Source organism: Cynara cardunculus, assembly GCF_001531365.2.
Source record: "Cynara cardunculus var. scolymus isolate 2C chromosome LG 1, CcrdV1, whole genome shotgun sequence".
NCBI lineage: Eukaryota > Viridiplantae > Streptophyta > Magnoliopsida > Asterales > Asteraceae > Cynara > Cynara cardunculus.
Window position 1 is genome coordinate 7,851,514 of NC_037528.1, and position 11,779 is coordinate 7,863,292.

The window sequence follows — 11,779 nt, forward strand, 5'->3', positions numbered from 1 at the left end:
TAGAGTCGAGGCACACAAAAAAACGATGGACATATCTTTAAATATTTTGCAATTTTTTCTTACATTAATTCTACTATTGATGACTATAGATTACTGTTTTGACATTGTTTCAAACTATTTTTCCGACCGTACATTAAACCCAAGCTCTTACCGCATAGTTGAACTACCTCGAGGGTTTTTGCACTTGACTGTTGCCAAGTATCGAGAAAAATCAACTTATTGTTATTATGTTATTGTTGAAGTTTCTAGCAACCGAAAAATGATTTCATGAGTAAACCTTTAAACCACACAAATTATACAAACTCCAACCACCTGAGTCTTCCTGTACACAGACTTCCATCTTCTTGCAAACATAGCTTTCAGGCATGTTAAACTAGTCACCAGCAGCATTAGATGAACCATCCTGACTAGTTCCCTTGACAAATTGTCCTCTGACACGTGGCCTTTGTTCTGCCAGTTTCTTTCGGTTTTGATATCGCACCTGCCAAAGAAAAGAAGAGAAATTTGCAGAGAGATTTGAAACAGAAGCAAGACTACTGTTTGCAAATGAGGAGATGAAATGTGTCGTATGCTTCTCAACTATTTACTAATCTGTTTGACTGGAGATCTTCTGTGTATGGTACATGCACCTTCCATGTTCTCAGATTTCCAGTGACCTTAAGAACAAACAGTCTAATGCTGCCATATCACTTGAAACATTGCTATTTGCTAGGTCTTAATATATAAAGATTGGTAAATCTATGAAAAATGTAGTAAAAGGAAGAGTTCAAAGATTCTAGTCAAGTTGTGCTTCTACTAACGGGGTGTTTGGGATTTCTACAAAAACACTTATCAACTTATTATAACTCAGAAGAGTTTAACTTCTCCTTATTACCGGTTTGGCACCGGTATAAATTGTTTATCCAAACACTCAAAAGTGCTTATTACCGGTAACACACCGAAATAAGTCAATAAGTTGTTTTTATAAGCAATCCCAAACACCCCTAAATGATGTGATATAATTTATGAAGTAAATAGTACCATATTAGACTCAACTCCCCCCCCCCCCCCCCCAAAAAAAAATAATATCATATCCACCGTAGAAAAACACACAAACTAAAAATTGTATATTTATCACTTTTTAATAAACTGAATAACAATTTTTCCTTTAATAAATGTCCCAACAAAGTCTTCATAGAATTTTCTAGAATTTCTCCCTCTCATCAATTCTTAAATATTTGTTCATCATAATTAAGGGTACAATTGGAAATTTAGTAAATTATAACTAGCTATTCTTGAAAATGGACACTTACTTTGAGACAAACTTGAATAAAAATATGGACACTTAGTTTGGGAGAGAGTGTAGAACAATTTCCTTATTTGGATGTCCAAATACAAATGCAACATTTCTTGTTTTCGGCAAAGTTTCAGTTCAAAGTTACAACTTTGCTCATTAGTAAATCATTTTCTTGAAAATATGTACTTAGTCAAATGCTGGATTAATTTTTGGACGGGTGCATAAAAGGAAAAAGGTAAATCATTAGAAATTTTGGGAAAATAAGACAATAAGCGAGTAATTTCGCCTACCATCATCAATAAAAAAAAATTAGTAAACCTAAACATAGCATAGGATTGTAGCATCTTAACAGGGGAAATGCAAGTTACCTTCTTTTGGAAGCATCGAACTTCTCTCTTTTGGCGGAACTTAGTCAAGGCTGCTTCTCTGTGTGCAGATTTGTGTTGATCTATTCTATTTCTGGTACCACTCCCATTCCCACTCCCACTAGCATCACCACTTCCACTTTTCCTGGCTAAACCAACATCACTTTCTACATTTGTGGCTTCAAAATTCACAGCAGTGTTACTCCCGATCTGCACATTGCTTCCATGCTTGCTGCCTGAGGCGCTTCTGTTCAAACTATAAGTTTCAAGGTTACCTTCAACAGGCCCACCCATGATATTTGATGACCCACAATGTGGAGCATCTGCACCCAACTTGTTTAAACCAAAATCACCATGATTGGACAATGGCTCCTCTTCATCTATGTTATGATAATGATGAACATGGTGATGGTGATGAATGTGTTGAATACGGTGCTCTTGGTGCAACACACCAGCATCAGCCTTCCTTGGTATGACTTGCTGAAAGTAGTATCAAAGATCAGTTGTAAGTTTCAAAGTAAGATCTAAGATCTAGTTTCTGACATTTTTTTGGATTGAAGGGTTGGTATGGTATTTGTTTGTTGAAAAACACAAATTTGTCATCACCAACCTCACTCGAGCCTTGATAAATAAGATATCCATCTGAATGTGCATCATGCTTGGATTCTTTCTTCACAGTGTTTGATCTATTATCAGGTTGAGAACGGCTAGCAGTGATTCCAGGGGCATCCTTTACAGCATTTGAGGTTATTTTGTACCTGCAGGGTATTTGACAGCTTATTAGTCTTCTAAGCATTATAATCATTAAATTGATCTTAGAAAGCCAAAGGAATCATTTCCTGCCCCTTTGTTTGATTCAGACCTTGTGAAGGCTGAAAGCTCTGAATGTCTCAATATATTGCAGCCATTCTGAACTTCTCTCCCATCATGTTTAGTTGCCCGGGGCCTCTTCAAGCCAGGCTCACCCACTATTACTCCATTAGAATCATCAACAACCTTGGTATTTGCATCCATAATCTTTTCAGGTTCTCCTTGACCCTCAAGTTCCCCATTTTCCATGTAAGATTCAGGCATTTTGCTATCATCAGCTTTGTGTTTGGTCAATGTGTGCTCCCGTCTGATATCTGAAATCCCCATGCCCTTACTTTTAACATTCAATGTGGGGTCAAATACTTGATGAGTGTTCTGTTTTATACCGTTATGTTTTATAGGAACCTCAATTGTAGACTGAATTTGCATTTCTGCAATCTCTTTGGCCTTCCCATCATTATCTGAAAACAAGACATTTTGTAATGGAAATAAACGAAATAAGTAAAAGAAATGTTTCAAACGAGTTATTTTGGTGATTTAGCTTCAACTGTATCTGAATATCCATACAGGGTCGTCCTTCTTGATCATTAATGTCTCTTGTTGCTTGAGTTTGTACAGGACGGATAACGAGGCCACAAGTGCTGTCTGGATGCTCAGCTATTTGGTCACATGGAGATGCTGCTTCTGGGCTCTCAGGTTCAACAGCTTGTTTGGTCCAAGAACTCTGCATGTAATGGCGAAATCAGTCTAACTGTATAATAAGATAGACAATAAACTATTTTATATCCTGTACTCAAATTTAAAATGTGAATGAAGCCAGCTAGTGGTGCAGTTAAACCTGTTTCCCATATTTGAGAGGTTACATTCTGAAATCTGTAGTATACAATCAAACTAATCAGCAGGTGATTTCAGATATGAGAATATCTGCTGATTGATTGGAGTGTACCAATAGCCAACGAACTCACAATTACCAGGCGCTAAGAAAGTGATTGAATCTGGTTCAGAGAAAGTATGGTAAGGCTTTAGCCAAGAAACCCCTCAGACCTCTTTGAACAGACCATTTCTCAGTGAAATGACTGCAGCAAGCCTTGGCACGAGATTTTTTTTGGGGGAGGGGGAGTCACTCACTTATCTTAGCAATTATTACTCTAATACCAAAAATATTATATGTATATCCTCACCAGAGAATATGAGCAGAAAAAAAACATGCACCTAAGGAGAGTTTTTGCAGCTGGAGTCAGCCAAGGAGAGTGCCTGCACCGAGCTATTCACATACTCGCATACATCAGCTTGACAAAGACTAATTGCTTCTGGTAACCAAAATATTTTTTAACTTGTTCATTTTTAGGAACCCCCCCTCCCCCTCTCTCTCCTCATTTTGCTCCTGTTTAGTCCCAAATTACAAGTACATCCCTAATAATAGCTCAGGTAACTTCAAAATGTATCCTAGACTATTTGTAACCTATGGGTTTTGTTCCTTGACCTTTTCTTTCACTATGACAGTCCCAAAATAGAGAATTCTTCCCAATTGCTTGACTCCCTTTGTCACTCAAAGCCCTAAGGTCGTTAATCAAGGGTACTTGAAAAAAAAAAACACAACCACTTTAATTAATACATCAAAAGAAAAAAAAATGGTCATGTCCCCCTGTGCATTCTTCCCCACCCATCGCCAGCTCCAACCCCAGCGGCCAGCGCCATGATATTAACACAACTTAATTCACAGGAGTTGTTTCATGAATTACCCATTATATAGCTCATAGGAACTTGGACGACATTCACCCTGAAGGTTGCTTTACCTAAAGAATATTCAGCAGGTTTAAGACCAATTTCAAGGACCAGCAGATTATTATCAAAATCTCTCAAGCCCCCAACTAGGAACTTCTTTGCATTGTTCTCAGTTTCCAAAGAAAACAAAATCATCTACCCACAAATTTGCATCTAACAGGTCTTTTTGTTCTCCGACCTCTCTGCATTGCACCACACCATCATGCATCCACCGTCCATTTGATTGTCGTCTTCGCTGTCCTTCTTGAGCTCAATCTTCACAATTTCAATATTTGTGCATTCAAGATTGTTAGATTAGGCCTCTATGTTCTTCTCCATTGCAGAAATAAGAAGATCCAATAAGGTATTCAGAGAAATGCTCTGAGAATTACCCCTAACTGAAGCCTGCTCAAAATCTTGAATCTGACATAGATACAACTGCAACATTGACAAACTAGGCAGATGAAACAGCCAATGACGGAGGAGAACCCCCTCTTCTGATTTCTTTTCTTAATTATGTTTTGACAATTTGGGTTCTAAAAATAAAAAATAAAAGAAAAATAAAGTTGTTTATTACTCATCTTACCATTTGGTTAATGCCCTTTGACTAATGGAAATGGAAGGAGGGACACTCTCTTCATTCTATGGACTACCAGCATTTAAAAAGTTCAAGCAATTAAACCTGCAGGATGGGGACTAGTCCAGGAAAAATTTATATAATACACACTTCACCCTAAGCCTAACTATTTTAGTTGTTGGGAAATCACCGGTTTTCTCTCTACATATACCCCCTCCTCCAATGTCACAAATAAGTCATGAAGCATCAAGAACTCGTGCCTAATAAGACATTATATATATATATATATATATATATATATATATATATATATATATATAGCCTTCTATTTACCTAAAATCTTCAAGTGGACACTGAGACATTAAATTCAAGGTGGAAACTTTTATACAAAGACTTCCATTTGAAAATCATTTGCGAGGTAATAGGAAAGTTATGCATTCATAATTCCTCATATTGATGTGCTCATTTGTGTCATCATAGAAGTATTGTCAACATATTAATTAACATATAGAAGAACAGATGTGGAAGCCAAAAATTCCAAGCGGAAAACAATCTTCTTTCAACAAACACACACATATACATACCCCTCCCCCCAACACACACATATTGAGGCATTAAATTTAAGACGGAAATTTTTATACAAATATTTCCATTTGAGAATCATTTGCGAGTGAATAGGAAAGTTTTGCATTCATGTATCCTCAAAATGATGTGCTCATAACCACAAGGGTGGTGCCTGTTTGGTTTGAGCTTGGCTACAAAGGTCAAAAGTATCAGGAGGTCCTAGGTTCAAATCCAAAGAGAAATAAAAATCCCCTTGTGGCCACGGAGGTTCAAATGCGGTGACTCCGGGCTATCTGCAAAGCAGGTGATCGCCCTTGGATTAGTCGGCTCGCATAGCGGGTTGGATATCCAGGTTAATCAAAAAAAAATATGATGTGCTCACTTGTGTCATCATAGAAGTATTGTCAATGTATTAATTAACATATAGATGAACATATGCGGAAGCCAAAAATTGCAAGAGGAAGACAATCAACACATGCACATACACCCACACACGCACATATATAAAGGGGCATTATCAAATGAGAACCTCAACAACATTGAGAACCAGTGAAACATGTATTGTTTAACAATGTGAAACACGTATTGTTTCACAATGTGAAACATATAGTGTTCTTTCATGTTGTGAAACAAGGATACATGTCCATGAGTTTCACATGGTGAAACAATACCTTAAATCCTAGCCTTAGATGAAAAACATACACGTGAACCAATACGTTGAGATTGATTCTCAAAGGTCCTTTATTGATTTGTCCCCATAATCAAATGAGAACCTAAAAGATGTTGGGAACCATGAGAACTAATGAAACATGTATTATTTCGCAACGTGAAACAAATACCTGAGTGCCACTACCATCATCACTACCACCACTGGTGCTCCCATTTTCATCCCCATCTTTGTTGCCGCTGTCATCGTACCTTAAATTGCTTTTTGAGTTTACAGATTTTTGGGCCTGTGTGCCACTTTCACTCCCGCTACCACTAGACTGATAGAAGCAGAAAATTTATTTTCCAATAAATGGGATTTAATAATGAGAACATAATGCAACATAAATGCAGGAGCAGAAAAGCTTGTATATCTAGAAAATCAATAAATTAAATAGAATGAATATATGACTTACACTGTGACACCTCCTCCAGACATGCTGCCAAAGGTTTTTAAGCTCATTTTTCCGAACTGGCTTCACTAGAAAATCTACTGCACCTTTTGATAAACACTTAAAAACCAAACCCATTGAATCATGAGAAGACATCACTGCACACAATCTCATCAGGCATTGTGATTAATACCATAAATTTGGTAAGGTTTTGCAAGGCAGCCACATTTCTGCTAAATTTGTTTATCATAAGGATAATCTAAGGTACTTACTAATCACAGGGATATTCTTGCGTGTCTTGTGGCACATAATCTTGCATAAAAGACTAATTCCTGAAAGACAAGGCATGACTACTTCAGTTAACACGATGTCAATGTGATTGGATAGATTTTCCAAAATCTTCCAGGCTTGAAATCCGTTAGCTGCTTCAATAACTGCCAGAAAAGAAAGACAAAAAAAAATAAAGCAAGTGTTAGATGGTGAATTCTAGAAGGATGCTAATTATACAGAAATAATGGTTAAAATTGTGAATGTTTGAAGAGATTCAACTAAAAGAAGCACTTAGCAAGTGAAGACTTATGCAGCTGTATTTGATGGGAGTAGATTATTTCGAAAGGTGAAAGAAATATTTGATAAAAACAAGACTCAGCATCACATTTAGAAAGTATAGTTACTATATAAAGTAACGGCACAAACATCAGCAGAACTGATACATGGCTAAATGAAAATCTATAAATGTAGCTAAGAGCTGTTAATCATTGTTTGACTGTGATGGCCATCACAAACACACGAAACCTGAATACCTGATACATACCAATGTGTTTGTATATACCATCTATTCACCAAAAAAAATGTTTGTATAGGTAACTGGCTTCTACTACAAGAAGTCATTTTCAATTTAGGAATTTATTCTGCAATAATTCCTAAAGTAGGTTATTATTGATATATATTATCTTTTGCTTTGCTCAATGACACCTACATCATGCACATAGATGATAACACAACAGATTGTGGCTTTGTAAAACCTCTTGGTGTTCATAAATAAGTAACAAGAAATTTCCAGTTGGTCATAACTTGTTTACTATTTTGATTCTGATGTAAGGGAAACATAAAAAGGTAAAGCAGTCAACGCCTCCCATTTCCATAACCAGTCCAACCTACAGCACCATTAAGACCTTTGCACCTAGTGGTTTTTATAGTAACCGCCTCAGAAGGGGAAGACGAAGCAGGTAGAGAAATCAATTTTTTGAAATCAGAGTCATATTCAACTTCCATATCTCAAGACGGTCATCTACCCAGATCATAGCTGATTTCTGTTGAAAGAATTGCTTCAAGAAGGCATCAAAAGTTTCGAATTCATTCTGTATGCTAATCATCATTATTAGTTGGATGCTGTGAAGTTGATTCACAGCCGTTGGATGCAGGGGCTTAAAATTGCGGTCTATCTGGGTAGGTCTCAGATAATGAGAGTTTATTAAGAAAAATCAGTCATTGGATAAGCAAAGGTCAAAATTGTGCCTATGTCCAATAGAACTGTTCAATTGGAGATCAGAGAATTCCCCTATAAATATTGTACCTTAATGCATATTTCTTCAATTTTTTAAAGATTGGGGGTTGGTTATCCACAATTCCATAGATCACCGACAAGATCCAAAGGGGACTCTATATTTGTGTTATCGGACATAAAAAACATCTTGTTGTGTGATGAAGTCATGTGCAATTATCTAAAAATATCTATATTTTGGTGTTGGTTTCATAAGTTCAAAAGAAGTTCTTCGAAGACTTCCACATTTATAATGATTTCGAGATCAGTAGCCCCTCAATTAGATCCGACAGTCAACATTCTCTGGTCATTCCCATGCATTGAACTCCGCCTCTTGCAACAATTAACAAAGCATATATTTTCCTGTCTGCTACTAAAATATGGCTTTAATTGCTATGGAACAATTAAAGAAGCATTTTTTGACATGATTATAGTTATTATGAGAGAGAGAGAGAGAGAGAGCTCTTGAAAGAAAAACATTTATGGAGAAAGATATTTTTGTAATATTACTTCACTTGATTCTTAACAGGTACCTTCTATATACATTAAGAAGCCATGTCGGTGCATGTGAGATATACCAAGTTCACATGATTCACAATCACTGTACAATATACGCTAACAATAGTGAAGCAAGGAATTGGTTTCGCTGCTAAATATCTAGATATGTCTTCAATTATAATAACAATTTAAAGTATCAAGGAAATAAATTTTGCACTAAAATTAGATCGTCCAGATGGAAATCAATAGTTTTTATACAGAAAGTATCATCTGCTCTCTCATCCTATACACACTTATTACCAAGGTAAATAGCAAGAAGTAAAACACACACAAAAAATTGCTTCTGAAGAGAAATTCCAAAAAGAACAGACGCCTTGGCTTTGTTCAACTGAGAATAAATAGTAAGTAAACGTAATAGTGGGAATGCGACATCAAAAGTTACCCTTTAGAAAGATGACGTTATTGATGTTGGGACATGTTCATAAATAACATGCTGATCACAAAGAAATGAACAAAAACAGTAAACCCTCAATGAACAAAAGAACGTTGCTACTTAAAGTGCATACATGCTTGTGATATGTGGGTTACAACGTGGACCCAAATACAGGACATCAGTTTACAGAGTCAACAAAGGGGACAATACACAATTTATTGGTTAAGGCAATTACACACAAAGTTGATATGCATTGTGATACACCTACTCAAAATCAGGGAATAGTAAACAGAATAATCGCAGGATGTGAGCAAAAGCATTAAATAAGAACAGAGATCAAAATAAGCTTACATTAAGCACAACAAATAGGCCAATGCAACATAGGCCAACTGACTAACCTTCATAGTTACAGTTGCGAAGCAATGCAGTGACAATGTGACGTGTACAATCATCATCTTCCACCAACATGACCTTAATGGATCTAACATGCAGAAACCTCTCCCAGTGGACCAGCGACCCTTGAAGTTGTTGCTGAGGAGCAGCATTCTCTTGCACTGTCACCTGGTTGCATCCATCTTGCACATTTTCATCAACTCTCCTAGTTCTCGACTCATCATCTCCATGTGAACCTGGTTCAATACCCACAAATCCATTCACATCTCCCTGATACTCAGCTTTCACGCAACTATTCACTTGTTGAAACCCCTTGCTCCCTCCTCCACTACTGGTCATTGAAATACTCCCTGCTAATCATATTCAAAACATCAATGAAGAAAAAGGTTGGGAAACTATATTGATACTTGTCAAACCTTCTCAATGCAAGAAAATAAGCAGCAACATAGTTGTCACATCAAACTATCCAATCCCTTCAAAGGTCACATACACAACCTTCTACCCTAAAAGAGAAGCAAAAACCCAAAGAAAAAATATCAATCTAACAACACCATGAACATAGCCTATGATCAAATTACTATACCAAAACTAAACCAAACCCTTCTATACCTGCCCGATTGAGTTCCAAGGGCACTGTTTTATCCCTGTCACAAACAAGATAACAGCAGATTAGCCAGCTTTACCAAATACCCCTTCAGTTACAAAAACGGGCGATACACTTTGACTTTTGATGTCAAATAGGCTATTTCCAATACGAATTCAAAGCTCTTTAACAACTGCTACATATTTGAACTCTAGCGCCAAAATCCAACAGAAACCACATTAATTCTTTCACTTGAATACATGTCTTTTTTTGGTAAAGAACTCTCATTCGAAACTACAAAAAGCAAGCACAAATTCACTAAATTTTCGTTAATCGGACACAATTTACTACTTAATTATTTGATAGACGTAGAAATTTGCAAATCGTAAACTATATCGAGCTAAAATTAACAATATGAACAAAAACAACAATTACTCTAATCTACTAATTAGTTTAAGCTAAGAATTACCGAAAACGATTTAGGTAAACGAATCTGATTCGCAGGAACTCGGAAACTAGATCGAGCAAAGTTCCAATAACAAACAGAATTAGCAAGTTTAGGTTAAAGCACAAAAAATTAGGGTTTCGGAACAAAGAAAAAGAACTGGTTAGAGGAAATGAGATTGACTGGTTTAGAAAACAGAGGGACTGATGACTGAAACCTGATAAATCTAAGGACTACGAAAGAAGATTTTATAATGGGATGTCCTACCTGTCAGCTGATGTGGACAAAGTTTAGGTCCATAAGGACACACGTATGATATATTTTGTATACCTGGACAGGGTATCTGGTGACGTGGACTAAATCTAAAAAGGAAGATGGAGCGGTCCTAATCATAATCATACTGGGCGTGGATAGTGGATAGTGGATAGTGGATACACGTAGCCGTTGCTTGCCTTAAAAAAGATCTTCTCTTGATTAGAAGAAACTTTATAATAATCGTGCAAATCAACCCCCTCAACTTTAAATAGTTGTCATATTGCTACCTTTTTTTTGTTGAAACATGACTTCTCAAATATGTACGAAATATCTAAAATAATAAACGTGAGCCGTTCTAGCTCAGTTGGTAGAGCGCGTGGCTTTTAACCACGTGGTCGTGGGTTCGAGTCCCACGGATGGCGTTTGATGTATTTTTTGCTGCAATATGTTCTCGTTTTCCTATTAAAAAGTGTTTTAAATTTTTGCATTTAAACGGATATAAACTTTTTTGTTTCCATCTTTATCATATTAACATATATAATTATATATTATTTAATATATAATAAAAAAAATATGTTTTTTATTATAAATTATATTGTTGTAATCGGCTCGTTACTAGCTTTAAAATAATTTCAATATTATATATTTTTATTTAATCATATTATTAAATATCATAAATACATACGAACTATTTTTGCTCACATCTATACTATCTTATAAAGCATTTGGCTAAAACTCTTAAATCCGTTCATCCATAAACGATTTCATTCATATCCGATTTCATCCCATATCTGAATTCGTGTAACTAATTGCAGATAAACACAATCAAATACAGGATAAACATCTCATTTTAAATATAAAAAATCTAAAATATAATTAGGATAATCATTAAATTCTAACAGAATACTTAATATTTATCTTTATAAAATGTTATATTATTAAACCAAAAATAAATTATTTCATTATTAAACTTAAATTAAATTATAAAAAAAATCTATATTATATTATAAAACATTTGACCAAAACTTTTAAAAACTACTTTTTATACATAAAGTACTGTTTATTAATGCACATTACTTAAAACTCAAGATTACAAGTAGATTGTGCGTAAGTACAACTTATTAAAGCTCTATATCTGAATTCGTGTAACTAATTGCAGATAAACATAATCAAATA

The 11,779-nt window shown here is 35.6% G+C and overlaps 1 protein-coding gene and 1 non-coding gene across 9 annotated transcripts; one reads left to right on the forward strand and one right to left on the reverse strand.

Annotated features, from left to right (window-relative positions):
- Nucleotides 1–201: 201 nt before the first annotated feature.
- LOC112517652 (two-component response regulator-like APRR7) lies at nt 202–10,570 on the reverse strand. 8 transcript variants are annotated; one of them, XM_025125029.1, is made up of 12 exons: nt 10,373–10,570; nt 9,930–9,964; nt 9,737–9,823; nt 9,326–9,670; nt 6,726–6,887; nt 6,478–6,611; nt 6,196–6,342; nt 3,019–3,175; nt 2,504–2,912; nt 2,252–2,399; nt 1,645–2,121; nt 202–481 (listed from the first exon to the last, which is right to left on the reverse strand). In XM_025125029.1, the coding sequence occupies exons 4-12, from the start codon at nt 9,657–9,659 to the stop codon at nt 374–376; spliced, it is 2,076 nt and encodes a 691-aa protein (XP_024980797.1). In that variant the 5' UTR covers nt 9,660–9,670; nt 9,737–9,823; nt 9,930–9,964; nt 10,373–10,570; the 3' UTR covers nt 202–373. The 8 variants fall into 8 exon arrangements, with proteins under 8 accessions (XP_024980797.1, XP_024980820.1, XP_024980833.1 ...); XM_025125052.1 differs by having other exon boundaries at nt 9,737–9,818; nt 10,373–10,548; XM_025125065.1 differs by having other exon boundaries at nt 9,816–9,823; nt 10,373–10,548.
- A 382-nt stretch (nt 10,571–10,952) lies between these two features.
- On the forward strand, nt 10,953–11,025 carry TRNAK-UUU. Its single transcript has one exon. It is a non-coding gene; the product is annotated as a tRNA-Lys (tRNA).
- The last annotated feature ends 754 nt before the right edge of the window (nt 11,026–11,779 follow it).